General features: G+C 37.8%; 1 protein-coding gene across 1 annotated transcript; it reads right to left on the reverse strand.

The window, feature by feature from the left end:
* Window positions 1–7,704: 7,704 nt before the first annotated feature.
* LOC139719214 (NADH-cytochrome b5 reductase-like) lies at window positions 7,705–16,853 on the reverse strand. Its single transcript, XM_071630644.1, has 8 exons — window positions 16,841–16,853; window positions 15,932–16,096; window positions 15,116–15,315; window positions 14,007–14,161; window positions 12,490–12,577; window positions 10,407–10,511; window positions 8,725–8,928; window positions 7,705–7,908 (listed from the first exon to the last, which is right to left on the reverse strand). The coding sequence occupies exons 1-8, from the start codon at window positions 16,851–16,853 to the stop codon at window positions 7,705–7,707; spliced, it is 1,134 nt and encodes a 377-aa protein (XP_071486745.1).
* Window positions 16,854–17,172: the final 319 nt, after the last annotated feature.

The raw sequence follows: 17,172 nt of genomic DNA on the forward strand, positions 1-17,172 counted from the left end.
GCCTGAAAGGCAGAATTAATCCAGCTTTCTATTTTGAGTGATTTGCTAATGTTCTACTCATGTGATGTAGTTTGTCATTTTGCAGTCTCCATGCAGTACAAAGATGCTGTACTAGCAGGAAAAGGCAGCAAAATCCCTGTTATTCATCCAATGTGACTATTTTTTTTTTGTTTTGTCAAATCCGATTAGGTTATCTAGTCAAACACATGAGGATTTTAACTCTGTTTTATCTTCAAAGAAATTGCCTTTATTTACCCCCCTCCCCCTTCTTTTGTTAGAACTTTTCCGTAAACCAGTGCATTTTTAAAGTTTTCCTGGTTTATAATATGGTAGCTATTAAATGTCGCAGCAGACTAAAGTAAAGATGCATACTCTACTCATATATAAGGGAACTTGTAACAGTAGATAAAAAACTCTTAATAGTCTTAGAAATAGATTGAGGAGTTTTAGTGTAGCATTCTTTTTTTAAATATACATATTGCTAGGTACATTAATTATAGTTTGTCAATAGGTGACTTTTTACGGCAGATATTGTAAAGGATGCTATACTACAGTTTATTCTGAAAGGAGAATCTGCAATACATGTAGTGAATTCTCGACTTGATGCATGATTCAGTTTTAAGACTGCTGAACACTCCATAGTGGAGTCATTTCACAGGTTGTTGTCAGCAGCCCAGGTTTCCAGTTGGATTAAAGGCCTACTGGATATTTTAATAGATTAAGAGATAACATGCACTATCTTGTATAAGTAATTTTTCTAAAAAATAATTGGCCTCGAACTGTATGGAAAATGTCATCAGAACATTTATCAGAGAAAACAAGAAAATGTAGAACTGGACAAGTTCCTGTTCGAAATAGCTGTCTGAAAACAAATAAGAATTTCAAGAAAGAAAAAAACAAGATTGATATTTCAACCTCTTCATGACAAAAAAAAAGAAGAAAGGCAATAGTTTGACTCTCATAAAGATATTTTGCCACATTACAGGATGAATGATCAAATATGAAATGCTACATTTCATGATAAATTCCCAAGTCTTCCTTCTTATATGGTTTAAAAGAATTATGCAGTGTCATGGTATTGCTTTACCATGATATTGGTGATGCCCTCTAAAGGCTGACGATGTAGGTTCTCATTTTGTAACCTCATGTATATATTTTGTACATACTTGTATATTGCAATGTCTTCTTGTCAAAAACATATCATTTTTGTTTGTCTTGAACCAGGGGTTTATTTGAAGTACAATGTATTTCTTACAGATAAGAGGTAAGCTGATCTAATTTGTATGCCAGATGAAATCTCATGGTACTTATTGTAGAAAACTTTCAAAGATCCACAGGAGCATACCGACCATTAAGATCGTTCCCTCGTTGCTAGGGGCGGAGTCTACATTTGTAACTGCGGCGCTAAATCCAAATCTTCGGCCTCGATTCTGTTACGTTGAAAGTAGGAAAATCATAGCCCAGAAAAACGCTGATTTCTTGCCTTTCCTTTGATCATTTAGCTTTGAAATTTCGGCAGATGATAGACAAAACATTAGACTACAAAATTATGCCAAAAACAGAAATCCGACTGTTTTGACCAATTTTTATGATGTGACTTCAAACTCGATTTTCTCAGCTCAGCCGTCAGCGACTTAAGGATCCTTTTGTTGTAGCTGGTCACATCTATTCCTCCCCCCTCTTCATCTATTCCTTTTTATTCTTCTTCGAATATATGTTTTAACGGTATACCAGACTCGCACAGAACTAATTTATGCTTGCACTGTTCCTATCACAGTTTCTATAACTTTGATCACACAATATCCCTCCCTTCTTGTCTGCATATAATTACATTATATTTGATACATTATGTGAGCTGCAGAAAAGAAAAAGTTGTGTTTGATATGCTGACATTTCAGTACAAAGAATAAGACTCGATTTTCTGTCATTTCAATCATGTAGTTAGACTTTTATCTTATGTAACTTATGTTGAATGTTATTTTGTGCCATGTTGTACATGTGAAAAATAAAAGATACTACTCTTAAAAGACGGCTTTCTGTACAGTAAATATGTAGCAATTGCACCATGTATCGCACTGACGATAAATGCTGGAGTATTTCCTAGGACATCCATCTATCTATCTATATATACATGTATATATATATATATATATATATATACAGTCAAACTCGGATACCTCGAAGTCGTCGGGACTGAAGAAATTGGTTCGAGGTACGCGAATTTCGAGGTACGCGTACGTCGAATTTTCTTCGACTTATCCGATTTTTGTCGATGTTCAACATGGTATCTGTTACAGTGCCTACCGATTGTTTGTATGCTTGTCAATTGGATTTGAATCGACTTTAACATGAATGAATTGAATGAAAATCGATGTTCTTCTTTCATCAGTGTTTTCTGGTGGACAATTAAATGACTTATCACCATAAAAACAAAAAGAAAATACCGGTACGTAATCGAGTGCAAGACAGGGTTGCAGAACATGCGTGCTGAATGTACATTGTCGCGTCGGCGTAGGTACCCCCTCGATCACTATTCGTATTTCCTCCTTTTCTCTCTCTAAGTCATCATCTCTTACACAATATCCAACACATAAATCACAGTCTTAGCTTTGCAAACTATTAAAATTTCGCACAACTATGGGTGTACATGTAGCTCACCAAGACTGTTTAGAGCTACAGGGAGCGACGGCAATGTCGCACCGCTACGCACCGGTCTTCCATGTGTCTACCAGCAGCACTCACAGTCAGCAGACGATACCGTTAATCATTTCCAAATGTAAAAGCAACGATCTGTTATTTATTTTAGTATCATACGGAGCAAAATATTACTGTTATTCATTTCTAAATTTCCAAGCAAATACCCGACATTCGTTTTACTATCATACGGAGCCCAATATTACTGCTGTCCACTTCCAAAAGTGAAATGAATTATCTGACAATCATTTTATCATCGAATGGAGCTGAATGTTACTGTTTTTCATTGTTGAACGTCAAGGCAGACATCAGACATTTATTTTACCATCAAACGCAGCTGAATTCTAGTGTTATTAATTTCGAAATGTATAATAGCAAATATCCGACATTTATTTTAGCATCGTATGGAGCAGAATGTTACTGCTATTCACTTCCAAATGTAAAAGCAATCATGATTGTGATATTTATTTTGGAATCTTCCGGAGCCGAATGTTCTTGCTATTTACTTTCGAAAGTAAAAGCGAACATCCGACATTTATTTAATCATCGTTCGGAGTTGAATGTTATTGTTATTCATTTCCGAACGTAAAGGGATCATTCGACATTCATTTTAGCCTATTCCGGAGCTCAATGTTATCGCTATGTACTTTCGAACGTAAAAGCAAACATCCGGCATTCATATTATCATCGTACGGAGTGGAATATTATTATTTATTTCCGAACGTCAAAGCAAACATTCGAAATTTATTTCAGCATCTTCCGGAGCCGAATGTTATTGCTATTTACTTTCGAATATAAAAGCAAACATCATACGGAGTTGAATACTATTGTTATTCATTTCCGAACGTCTAAGGGATCGATCGACATTTATTTTTGTATCTTTCGGAGCCGAATGTTATCCTTGTTTATTTCCAAACGCAAAATCAAATATCTGACATTAATCTGAGCACCGTACAGAGCTGAATCTTACCGTTATTCATTTCCAAAAGTATAAGCAAACATCCGACATTTATTTTAGTATCGTATGGAGTCGAATATTACTGTTATTCATTTCCAAAATCAAAAGCAATCATCTGACATTCATTGTAGCAACTTTCGGGGCCGATTGCTACCGCTGTTCATCTCCAAAAGTAAAGGCAAACATCCGACTTTTTTTGGTGGCCCGACGTGCGTTTTGGTGGCCCCGGGCCACCGTAAGTGTCGAGCCCTGAATAAGTGCAGCTCAGTATATGAAGGATGGGCTACTTTAGTAGTGAGTAATATTGCAAGATCAGATTCCGGCTACAATGTATGGCTTCTGAGGACAGTGCTATTACTGTAATCATAAACATTTACCGAAGAGGATTGTTCGCATTAAAAAAAAGCGAAACAATCTTACGGGGCCTTGACGATTGTGCTAGAAAAGAAAAGAAAAAAAGAATACCGAAAACTCAAAAAAGATTCAAGTCAAAACAGGGGTAAAATACATGATGATTTCTTTTTTTTTTGTCTGAAAATCGTATAGCGTATTATTCCGTTACTTCAAAATTTATCAGAATAAACTGTTGTTAAATCATATCTATGCTAAATGCTATGCCTATACTTCCAGATCATATACCACACTATTTTCATAATCGCATTGCTGGAAAAAAAATATTCAGAGCTTGCGTTCTCGGGGGAGAATTAATGAAACAAACTTCGTGAAAGGAAAAAAAAGTTATACAAAAAAAAACGCACTAGCGGGAGATTGATGTTTGGACAGTGGACCGTGATTAATGCCAAAGTTATAACTGTCAACACCTAATTAAAGCAGGTGCGCCACGACGGTTAAGAAATGTACGCGCACGGCATGACTATCACGATCGCAAATCAAAACAGAGTGGTCAAAGAAAGATGATGGGCAGAGCGTAGTGCTATTGTAAGCACTCCATGTGCACGGCTGCTATATGCATACCGTGTACGTGTGTAGGTACAGTAGGTGTTGGGGATTTTCCTTGTCAGCTGTGTACCGGGTATTTCTTTGAGCGCACGATCGTTCTGGGGGCTCAGAATATTTACAATCGAGTGTGAAAAGATTTGTGACATGTCTTCGCTGTCCACACGCGCTTCATCGGAAATGCTGAGTGATGTTTGCAATTTCAATTCGAGCAACATGCTGGGAAAAACAATAAGTTAATTAAGATCGGGACATGAGATTTCCCTTCGAGGTAACCGAACTTCGAGTTAGTTTTTTCGAGCTACGCGAATTTTAACACACGAAAACTCCATAGGAACAATCGGGACTTTCATTTTGCCTCCGAGGTAAGCGATATTCGGCTTATCCGAGTTCGAGGTATCCGAGTTTACCTGTATATATATATCATCTGTCTATTTACCTATCTATTTATCCATCTCTATCTCTACTTCTCTATATCTATCTAAATACACGTAAGTATATAGACATGGATAGATATGGTTATATGTTATATCTATTCATGTTACACATACAACCGCACAATGAATCACACTGACATGAAATGTAAAGTGCAGTAATTGACAAAAACTTTGTAGCTTTTATTTTTTGGAAAACAATGAGATAGGATGTAAAAATGTGACGATTCATACCACAGCAAATCCAATAAGCTTGCATAGGTACTAAAACTTGTGAATCGTTTGCTCCTTAAAATGGGTGGAATGTCATATCATCTTGCATGAAAGTCAAGATTTTTAACTGCTTTAATTTCGGAAATTTTAGTATACTCTGTTCTCACAACAAAAATAAGTTAATAAATCGTTCCAAGATTAGTAAGATACTAAGCTATAGCTTAAAGCTTGATGTAGAAAATAATCATCAGGTGTGTTTGTGGGGTTTTTTTTCAAAGATTTGACAGAATCAACCAGGAAAAACTGTGTATCAGAAATACATGTATACATCTTGAAATGTAGCTGATAATAAAATCTTGCTGTTCTCAAATGCTGTTTTCACATCTGAAACTTCTGATGTAGAAAGCGATTGTCATTACACTTCATGTACAATACAACCCAACACCATAGCTTGAAAGCCAACTGATGTTGCGTACCAGAATGCATGGCATCCTACGGGACTAGCAACAAAGTGCCAAGGAGAGAACACACAATGAAATGGGTTCTTTCCCATAAAGTACCATACGCAACACACGGTGTATTATTTTCAAATCAATTTACATGTACTTTCCCCACAACTATACATAAATTATAATATGAGGAAAGAAGTTGAAACCAACAACCTGTTCCCAGCCTTTGCTATAAACCTATAATATGAACAGAAGAGACTCTGCTTTACCAATTATTTACACTGGACAATATTCAGCATGCATACATGTAAAATATTTGTATATGAATTACAAAAACTGGGCCATAGAAGCATGATTACATTGATATAAATTATCATGATCAATGTCTCGACAAAACCGATTAATTAACCTGTTGAGGAGTCCTGAGTATACTCTGGCAAATGTCTATGGGAAATGCGTGTTGTAGCAATATCGGCCCATCCTCTATGGGTTAAGCAACAATACATGGCGTCATCTGCTTTATCTACCAATTCAAATTTGAAATTACCATGGTAGACAAATTTCATAAATACATTTTATCAGTATCACCTTTCAATGTACAGCCTTTTAAAAATTCATCTCGATAATATACAAAGTATAAAAAGTTCTTTGCATTTGGGTTTCCATAGATAGGAGGTATACTTCCTGAATTAGGGAATGTAAGGGAGCAGATAGAGACAATAATTCAATATTTACGATGATCCTAGTAGACACATCACACCCCCACCTTAAAGGGACCACATACTTTTGGTTGAGACCTAACTCAGATTTCTAACATTTTTAGGTGAGATGATGAGAAACCTCTTTTGAAATATGAAAGAGCATGTAATTCCACAAAGAATTCAACATTTGTTTGATGAAAATTGGTTTTGAAATGGCTGAGATACCCAAAACAGCAATCCTAATAAAAGGTGGGACCCATATTTTATTACTATCGCTTTGTTAATACTTAGTACTGTCTCAGCCATTCAAAAACCAGTTTTTATCAAATAAACTTTAAATTCCTCTAGAATGGTATGCTCTACCTGTAGTATTTTGCAAGTGGTTTCTTGATATGTCACAAAAAGTTAAAAGTTCAATCCTCACCTCCATCAATTCTACACCATCTCTTTAAATGTTATAATGAATGTGCTGGATCAAATGTGAATTGTGAATGGAGGCACTGAGTGATATAATAAATGACAAATAAAACTAAAAAAAAACCAACAATAACAACTGCAGAGTGATACTCCATAACTCCACCAACACCCCCCTCCCCACAATTGCTGGTACATGTAGATTGTAACTGTAATGTACCATGCGCATATTTGCACAACTGACAGTGTAGAATATACTTGTACTTTGGCTGGTAGTCTTGTATGAAAAAAAAAAAAAATTATGGAAGTACTTGAAGTTATGTCTGGATATAAAAAAGCACCTTCAGAGCGCTGCCATTTACACCATGCAAACTCTGCACAGGCAGCTGACACCAAAATAGAACCTGCACTTAATTTCTGTTATAACAACTATCAATACAACATTGGTATCACTCTACATTTCTAGTCCAAAAGGTGAAACAGTTCCTTCAAACAGTATCTTCACCCTTCCCATCTGATGTTACAAAAATTCTTTCGTTGATGTGACTATGAGCGAACTCCCAAATGCTCTTGGGAAATATGTATCCTTTAAGAGCTTCATGTAGATAAAAAAAAATTCCTCCATACTTACCTTGATTTTGTTCTTCACCCTCTTATATTGCATGAAATGTTTGGTAAGTGAATGGACCAGCAGTAATCCCTCCACTGTTCCAAGGTGGAATATGTTATGAAAAGCTCACTGTAGTAGCCGCATACATGTATGGCATCATATAGGACTGTCACCTATGTTGACAGGCGCGCAATGGAGGACAGTGTTCGTATGTTAACGGGATGCGTGTGTGACAAACCATACGCTGGGATTTGCTTTCAACGTGTGGACATCACTAGAACTTGCCAATACTCGTCTCTTCGATGCCACAATCCTTCAAGAAAGCGATGACGTCGTCCTCGAAAGATCGCGTCCCACAGACAAGCGCCCTCATCAGTCGACCTGCGACCGTGGTCACTTCCGCCGCAATCGTCTCCTTGGTGATGCGTCCGTGCTGAACGGTTTCTCCGTATTCCTGGCCATGTGAGTCGGGAGAGTCCTAGAGTGCATCAAATATGATAGATTCTGAAGACTTGGACAAATCGTCATAATGCAATGTACATGACTGATTTGAATACAGAAGGTCCTTCCATTTTAACCCATTGAATGCATGAGATAAAATGCTACTGTAAAACACAATGTTTTCGCGGGATTAAATTTTTGTGAATTTGAGCTGACGGCCCCTTTCACATCATGAAATTTAAAGAGTTGCCTCTAGCATTCAATGCATACCGTGTAGACAAGAACTTTTGCGTGCATTTTAACTTGGCGAATCTTGGCTCTCGCGAAATTCACGAAATCAAGATGCACATGAACATTCCTCGTTTTACAGTAAATTGGTCATTCTTCTTCGCTCGTAAAGCATATGATGCCTTTAAAGTACTCACGAGATAGAAAAGGAAACACAGGGACTTCCTCTGCTTCACATTACAAAATGCACACGTAATTTGAGCTGAGATGTAATGGCTGCCATCGTAATGAAATGCTATTCACGTTCCCACATAACCTGATGGACACAGTGTGACATTGTCATTGTCTTCTGTATACAGAGGACTACGACATTTAAACCACAACTGAAGGGAATGGAGAATAACATCGTCAAGTTGAGTGGTATTTTGGAGCTTTACATATGTGTGAACATGAGGAATTATCAAATGCTACCTTTCTATTGCTGCCACACACACACACAAAAATCAATCAATCAATAAGATGCCATCTAATGCTACCCTCCACCTTCTCCCCCCCCCCCCCCACCAATAAGAAATTACAAAAAAAGGGACAAATGATCAAACAAATATCAGAGAGCCTGACTCACCTGCGTCAGAAAGTATATGATGGTGACGTTCCAGAAAAGGGCCAGCTCATTGAGTTCGTCTCGCAGGAGGATCTCGTCGTAGGAGCGGCAGGAGTAGAGGAGTCTAACCGTAGTCTCATCCCCCTCATCCTCCACGATGTGCCGCATCACTTGGATGATGGGTGTGATGCCGGTTCCTGCTGCCACCATTAGGATGCGGATAACCTAAAGAAGAAGGGAAAAAAAGAAAGAAAACTGATGATCATTGAAGAAATGATCCAAAGCCAAAAACTCTTGTTTTTAAACTCTCATCTTTTTGCTCATGCCTGCACCAACACCCACACACACGCAGTGGACCTTAAAAACAAGAAGAAAAAAAAAACCTGATGATCACTGCAAAAATGATCGCAAGCCAAAAAATCTTATTTTCAAACTCTCATCTTTTTCCTCATGCCTGCACCAACACCCACACACATGCAGTGGACCTTAAAAGCAAGAAAACCAAGAAGAAGACAAAAGATGGTCAATTTACGAATGATTCCAAGCCAATAGGTGTGGAATCTTTTGTATTAAAGGGTGTGTACAGTTCTGGTCAAGGTGAGGACTTAGCATTTAACGTTTTGTGAGAAATTCAGAAATCACTCTATGGGATGTCAAAGAGCATGCAATTCTAAGGGGTATCAAAAGTTTATTTGATGAAAATCGGTTTTGAAATGGCTGAGATATCAAAAAACAAGGTGAAACAAAGAGATCCTAATAAAAGGCGTGGCCTGTCATCTTTATTATTATCACTTTTTTGGATATCTCAGCCATTTCAAAACCGATTTTCATCAAATAAACATTGAATCCTTCTAAAAATAACATGCTCTTTCATATTTCATAAGAGGTTTCTCATTATCTCAATTAGGAATGTTCAAAACATGAATCCCCACCTCAACCAGTACTGTACAGTCCCTTTAAGTTAAAATCATATTTCTAAACTCTTATATCATGTCATGCATGCACACACCAACATCTACACGCATGTTCTACGATATCATACAGTGTGAATTGTCTTTACCGTGGGAAGTTGCTACATATGGCAGTGAAATGTTATTTTGGCTCTTATCAAGGATAACGATACAAGATGTTCTATTTTGCCTCTCCTGAAAGATATATCAAAGAGGAGTTGCCACATATCATGACCGAGTTTGGCTCATATCAGTTTCACATTTGAGTTGAAAAGAATGAGCTGAAAAAGAATGATTTCAATCAAACAAGAAAGAGATTTCAGGATGGGTCTAGGGCAATTACCTCCGGGAAAATTACCCCAGACCCTTCCCCTGAAACTACCCCTAATTTTAATCCTGAACCTTATCCTAACCCTAAAGCAAACACTAACCCCAAACCTAACCCTAACCCTAGGCACTAAGCAGTACGTAGCCGGGGAGTAATTGTCCTTCGGGGGTAATTGCCCTGATACATTGTACGTTTAGGATTTATACTCTAAGCCTCATGCTACCTACATGTATACTTTAGTTATTGATCGCCAATTCTACTACTCGCAAACTTGTCTTGCAACTCTCAATGAAATAGTATCTTGTAAGGTGGGCCACGGCCTTTTCTTCTATTCCAGTAGATTCAGCCTGCCCAAGGTTGGCTGTATAACGTTACACTTGCTGGTAGCAGCACAATGTACGAGATTCGGCAACAAGTGATTCTACCTTATTTGGAAGGTACGTCAATGATCCAAAGGTTCCTCTCCATTCAACATGGTCTCCAACTTTCCACTGGCTGATGCACTGAGACATTGCACCGTGTTCATATAACTGAGAGTATTAAAGAGAACAGAATTTAAGACATAATTGAAACCTTTATGTTGATGCTTCTTGTGGTGAATTGTGTAGTAATGTTAATGGAAGGCAATTTGTCAATCAGTTGCAATAACTGTGTCCTTTATTGCCATAGCTCTTTTTCAGATGCAACTTTATAAAAGCTTTCACTAATATCTAATCAACTTCCAGCTGCATCTTCACTACAGCATTACTCTCTATTGCATTTATTTCATTCATTTCCTTCATTTCAATGGGTTCAAAATAATCTTTACTTTTTGAGATTGCAGAATGTGAAGGCTGAGGAAGAAGTAGATTTGCAAACTACAGAAAAATTACTATCATAAATAGTTGCTTTTCCTTTTCTTAATCTATTACAGAATTTGCAAATGTAAAACAGAGCAATATATCATTACATGACTTTCTGACAAAAAAAAAAAAAAATATTCACTATTTTGTTGTTAGGTATGCACTGATACATTGCACTTCATAACAGGAAAGAAATCATGATTCAAATAAGACTGAACAGAAACGTTTTTGCTTACAAATTAACTATCATCCTTCAAAGCTCCAGGTTCTCAAGGAAGCATACTGGTAATATAATATTGATATCATATTTGAACCCAAACCACTGACAACTGAGTCTAATATAACAAGAGACCCGGGGGTCTTGCGCTCACCTGAGTATCGCTAGTTCACCTTTCACGCAGTCCCTAATCTAAATTATTCACAGCTCTACCAAAATCTGAGCTGGCATTCTCAAGTAGAAGATGAAAATGTACAATAAGGGCCCATTTTTTTTTTTTTTATATTCCTTAATATCTGGGGATTGGGGCCCCTGGGCCCCCTGGGTGGGACATGGTGCCCATTTTAATAAATTGAGATCCTAACCTCCTAGGGATGCTACCTGCCAAGTTTGATGAAAGTCCATCATGAGGTTTTCAAGAAGAAGATGAAAATGTACAATTTAGGCCCCCATTTGGACCTCCCCACCCCTCCCCCAGCCCCCAAGAGGGGCACCCCTGGATCTGCTATGAACAAACTTGAAACTACAGTCATTAATGTACTAACTCATAGTATTATCTTAGCTCTATCACTTCTGATTCTAGAGAAGATTTTTAAAGATTCCTTAATTTTGGGAGGTTTGGGCCCCTTGGGGCCCTCCAGGTGGGACTTGGTGCCCATTTGAACAAATTGAGATCCTATGCCTCTAGGGATACTACCTGCCAAGTTTGGTGAAAATCTGTCATGGGGTTCTCAAGAAGAAGATGAAAATGTACAATTTAGGCCCCATTAGGACCCCTCCCCAACCCCTCCCTGGGTCCCAAGGGAGGCACCCCAGATTCCGCCATGAACAAACTTGAAACTACAGTCATCAATGTACTTACTAATAGTATTAAACTTAGCTCTATCACTTCTGGTTCTAGAGAAGAAGGTTTTTAAAGATTCCTTAATTTTGGGGGGTTTGGGCCCCCCTGGGGGCCTCCTGGGTGGGGCACGGTGCCCATTTTAACAAATTGAGATCCTAACCCCCTAAAGATGCTACCTGCCAAGTTCGGCGACAATCGGTCTTGGGGTTTTCAAGAAGAAGATGAAGATGTAAAAAGTTTACGCAAGCCGGACGACAGACGCCGGACGCCGGACGAAGAACGATCGCAATAGCTCACTTGAGCCTTTGGCTCAGGTGAGCTGAACACATAAATCCACACTTCAAGATGTGCCCTTTTAAGACTACTCTACTAGCATTAGCACAATCTGCATTCTACGGCATACGGCACTTTTTCTACTCGTACTTTCTCAAAAAATTAAATAGCAACCATGACAGTGACATCCAATCAGCTACAGGGATTTCTAAGCATCATTACGGAAGCAACAAATTATTGTAAGTGATTCTCATCGGAAGTCTCGTTCGTGCACTTTCAGGCTCCATAGATTGACATTTACTGATCTCTTGGCAGTGAGGGTGTGTCATTACCTTAATGAGAACGTCAAAATGGCCTGAGGAGTCTGGTGATGAAACGGGTGTGTACTGTCTGGTGATGATGCTTCCATTAGCTTTACCCCTGAGAGAGGAAAGCAAATTTGTAAGGATTAAAATGTGACAGTGCATCACAAACCAACAGAAAGTTGCATACCTTTATTTTGCGTGAGGATTAAAAATAGATAGATTGGGTGAACCTAGTCAATCTTTAGTTTTTTAATATTTTCTGGAAGAGCAATTCTTCGTCTAAATAATTCTAAAATTTGAGTTTATAAGGTGAATAGGATATTGTGTTTTCAGCAGTTTTTACAGAACACTTTATTTAACAATGGTGAGATTAGGTATGTCTTAGAGAAACCTTTTCATTTCATAAAAACTTTTGACACACTCTTCTCATTCAAATGTGATGACCTTTGAAAGAATATTTCTAATGTATTGAGAGTGAGTATCAGTCATGAATAGAATCTGCTAAACCTGTTGAGGACAGACTGATTTTGCTATAACACGCATTTCCCATAGACACCTGCCCGACTATTCTCCGGGATTCTGTCTTCAACAGATTAACGAGGGTATAAATTTCAGCTTAATCTGATAATCCCTTCATCGTGGTTATCACAGGGTTTTGCATCCTGCCTTTTGTCCCATTCACTGCACAGCACACAACTTGGTGAGATTAAGCACCTGAATAGACCATAAAACTCAAAGGCTCTTTTCCAAAGAAAGACTTTTCCAGAGTGTGTACTTTCTTTCCATTATTTAGTCAGGTTAAGGAAGGTCCAGTTGTATCAAGTTATATGATCATTTTAGAACTTAGAGTCTGCTCTTTTAATATTTGCCCTTAACAAAAAATCCATGTCTGGTGACTATTTGTTGGTTTTGTGATGCAGGGTTACAAATCATTTCTACTTTAATAGGGTGTACACGTGAGCAAGGGGGAAACAAAGGCAATTCTCACTAGCTGACAAGAGAGCATCTCTTCATTTCTGTACTTTAATGAAGAAATAAGAGTTGACATATTGAGAAATATAAATGTGAGTAGTTAGACAAGATCTGTACTGAAATATTTTGGTAATATTGTCATTTTAGTGTGTGTTCAATGTCTTCCTATTGCAATATCATCACCATCAACAACTTCCCAATAGATCGACATATCATATAAAGAAATACAAAATTAATACTACAGCTTTTTTAAAGCCTTGCTTAAGCATTAAAAAAATAATAAATCTGCAAAACAGGCCAGATACAGTGCTCTCATCTCAAGAATGAAACAATCTAAAGATCACAATCCAATTTAAATCATATCTAATAATTGGCTACCTTCAGTGGGCCAGCAGGTAATGTTGCTTCTGGTTACTCAACTTCAGATTAAAAAAAAGGAGAGAAAATACATTTCATGAGTCACTTAATCCATTGAGGACAGGTCCCAAGCATTCTCGGGCAAGTGTCTACGGAAAATGCGTGTTGTATCAAAATCAGTCAGTCGAGTTTAGAAATAAATGTCAACAGCTTACCTGAGAATAATGTGCTTAGCAATAGACAGGTTCAACTTCTGTCTGGAAGGTAAGGCAAATCTGTAGATGGCTGTATTCCTGCAAACTGGAGTAATAGACTTCAACTCATATTCCCTGTACTCGGAGGGGTCCATGGCTGAATCTCCAGAGTCCGTCTGTGATGGGCACAATGATTCAATACTTAACATTGGTGGAAAAACATCATAAGGTCGAAGATGACGCTAAATAGGTCTCATTTCACATTCATTGTGAATAGTGGTCTAAACAATACCCGAGGACCATCAATGAAAGTGATTAGACACATCTTACGATGCAATAGACTTCGTTTAAAAGCTTTGTTGGTAGAGGTCTGGAGAAAGATAAAGGCTCATGGATTAAAATCGCAATGCTTACATCTTATACCAGCACAAAAAATGATAGTCTTATCTTAAGGAAAATCATCTTCAAACCTTATAGTTGTAGCACCTAGACTCAGCGGGTGCTGTTCGTTATTCCGAAGGTTCGCTATTCCAAAGGTTCGTTATTTCGAAGGGTCGTTTATCCGAAACACGCAAATTCCCTATACCTAGAGGTTCGTTAATCCGAAAATGAAAAAGTGTTCGTTAATCCGAAAATTTGTGGCGTTATTCCGCAGGTTCGTTACTCCGAAGATTGGTTAATCCGAAAATGAAATTCCGAACAGTGAACCTTCGGAATAATGAATCTTAGGAATAAAGAGCCTTAAGGAATAACGAACCTTCGCAATTACGAGCTGTAACCCAACAACAGTAACACTCTTTTAAAAAAATGAGGAACGTACGACCAATCATTGGTCCCTTTTCCTCTGGAATATTTTTCTCAGGTGGTTCTTTCAAAGGGTAACTGCATCGTAGAATGATGGTACCTTTGCTATGCCCTTGAGTAAGCAGGGCTTTTCAAGGAAGAACTTCAATTTTCCTGAAATAATGCAATTTGACTTGAACATCAATACTTTGGAAACTGAATCTATGAACTAATACATGATTGTGTTATCAATCTATCACAAGAAGAAATTCAATAAAAGAGCAACAAACAAATGTCATTTGACAGATGTCAAAGTTCTATTTTTTTTTTTTTAAAGGACATCTCACCTCATTTTCTAGCCCCTGCTCAGGGCCATGTTTTCTCCGACAGTCCCTCTTCCACAGCGCTACCTCTTGGTCGTGAATGTCAAAGACGCAGACTGCGCAGCCGGATCCGCAGCAGGAATCGGGAGGGGGTGTGGCTGGGCGGATACACTGGCAGCTGTCACAAACGTCTGGGTCCAATGGTCTCTTTATATCTCCCATGACTGAAGTATGAAATTCATGAATATTCATATAACATTCATATTGAAATTTCAATAACAAAGCTGAGGACAATGCCAAGTGAGCCACTTAGCACATCTGCACAAAACGCTTGACCCTGTTACAAGGCGTGAGTAATGGAACATTTCCAAGTTCATTATAAATGTGAATGACTTTATTGTGGACTAAACTACATCACAATTATGAGGGAATTACATGACAGCAGTTACAGACTAGTGGAAGTCAGGGAGGTATCATTCATACCAAAATGTTTCCAGAAATTTATCCACATTATTCATCATTATCTTTTTTTCTTTTTTTTAAAACAAAAATTGAAAAGAAGCCAGTTGGTATTTTTGATTGTAAACTGTCCCCATCATGTTTTTTATCTTTTTATTTGCTACTCAAAGATAAAGACTATAAAAAAATTGAATCAATCATCAGCAAAAGCAAGAACAGCAGACCATTTTAGGACGAGAAACAAAGAAATATATACAGCACGGCAAGAAAAGTATAGGCTGCGTGCTGTTAGAATGAAACCCAAATCGAACATGCATACCTGACTCTGAGCTGTGAGGAAACTTTTCCTGGACGAGGGTTAACTCTTTGTGATACTCTCACTCTTCGTCTCCACTTTTCTGCCCTGAGGTCTGGACTTGTCCTGGGAGGCACCGAGCATCATGCAGGTCCACCAAGACATTCCTTCCTCGACAACCTGCTTGCGCGGCTCCTCCAAATTGGGGCAGCTGTCTGAGTCACGCTTTCTCTTCTGACTCGGTTTGTTTCCTATTACATGGAGAAATTATCAAAAGGTACACACATATCAAGACGTGACATATGTTATCAAGAATACACAACATCTGCAGGCATTTTGCCTACTTCTGTTTTTAATGTTAACAAGGTATTATGAAAGGTACAAACATTTACAAAGAACTTATGTCAATGCTGTAAGCATAATTATACTATTACATCATCTTTAGCCTGCTATCATGGTTGCACAATCAAATGTAAGATCTTTCTCTCCTTGTCAAAGAAAACTGATTGACCTGACACCCCACCCTCCCACTTTTTTTTTTAATATCTAACTGTCACTGTACTTACATGATCATAATTATTATGGCTCTTGACTTTGATAACCTAACCTCAAAGACATGAGAATTTACTATCAAGACAATTGAGTTTACAGACATTTTAATTCTTTAACACTTAATGAATTGATACAAATTTTGGTAAGATTCTTAAATACAGATTATTTAAGTTTTCTAACAAAAAAAAAAAAGCTGGAACAAGAAGTCGGTAAATTTCCTCTAAAAGTAAAATATGAAGAGAAGAATACAGATCGACACCATAGTCAATAAAACAAAAATCCGGCCTAAAATCCCACTTTAGGTAAATATCTCTCTTAAAGTAGGCATAGTACTAGTACTCCATGTGTAGACTTTATACAATGTACTTTGTTTATTATTCTTTCTGTTATCAAGGGTTTGACATCATTTGTCCAATCTTTTGTCAGGCTTTCACTAAACTCACTTTTGGCTACCATTCGACATTCTGCAGTTTGGCAGAGGCAGGGCTGCACACGAACCCATTTTTTTTTTCATTTTTTACTGGTCCAAACCTCGATTAACTAATTCTGTTAACTTTTTGCAACTGGCCCCAACAGTGAATTTTTAGGTGATCCGAGTATCCTCTCGGATCACCTTCTGTATCTGTACTGATTCTTTATTCTTCTTTCTTTGTTTCTTTCTTTATTTCTCCTCAAAAGTTGTGCAGAGGTTAGCTCAGAAAGTGCTATGCCTATCAAGTTCAAACTTATACCATGTATGTATCGTGTCCCAAAGACGACAGATCAAGTAAAATCA

Source organism: Diadema antillarum, unplaced genomic scaffold (genome assembly GCF_040938485.1).
Source record: "Diadema antillarum isolate AM-2024a unplaced genomic scaffold, OU_Dant_1.0 scf00000107, whole genome shotgun sequence".
In the NCBI taxonomy this organism is placed as follows: Eukaryota; Metazoa; Echinodermata; class Echinoidea; order Diadematoida; family Diadematidae; genus Diadema; species Diadema antillarum.

Excerpts from the sequence above, each read along its gene's own strand:
- LOC139719214 (XM_071630644.1), bottom strand. Across the intron at positions 15,316-15,931 it reads CAGAAAAGTGGAGACGAAGA|TCATGGGAGATATAAAGAGA; the intron begins GTGAGAGTATCA and ends TTCATACTTCAG. Across the intron at positions 14,162-15,115 it reads AGCAGGGGCTAGAAAATGAG|ACGGACTCTGGAGATTCAGC; the intron begins GTGAGATGTCCT and ends TGCCCATCACAG.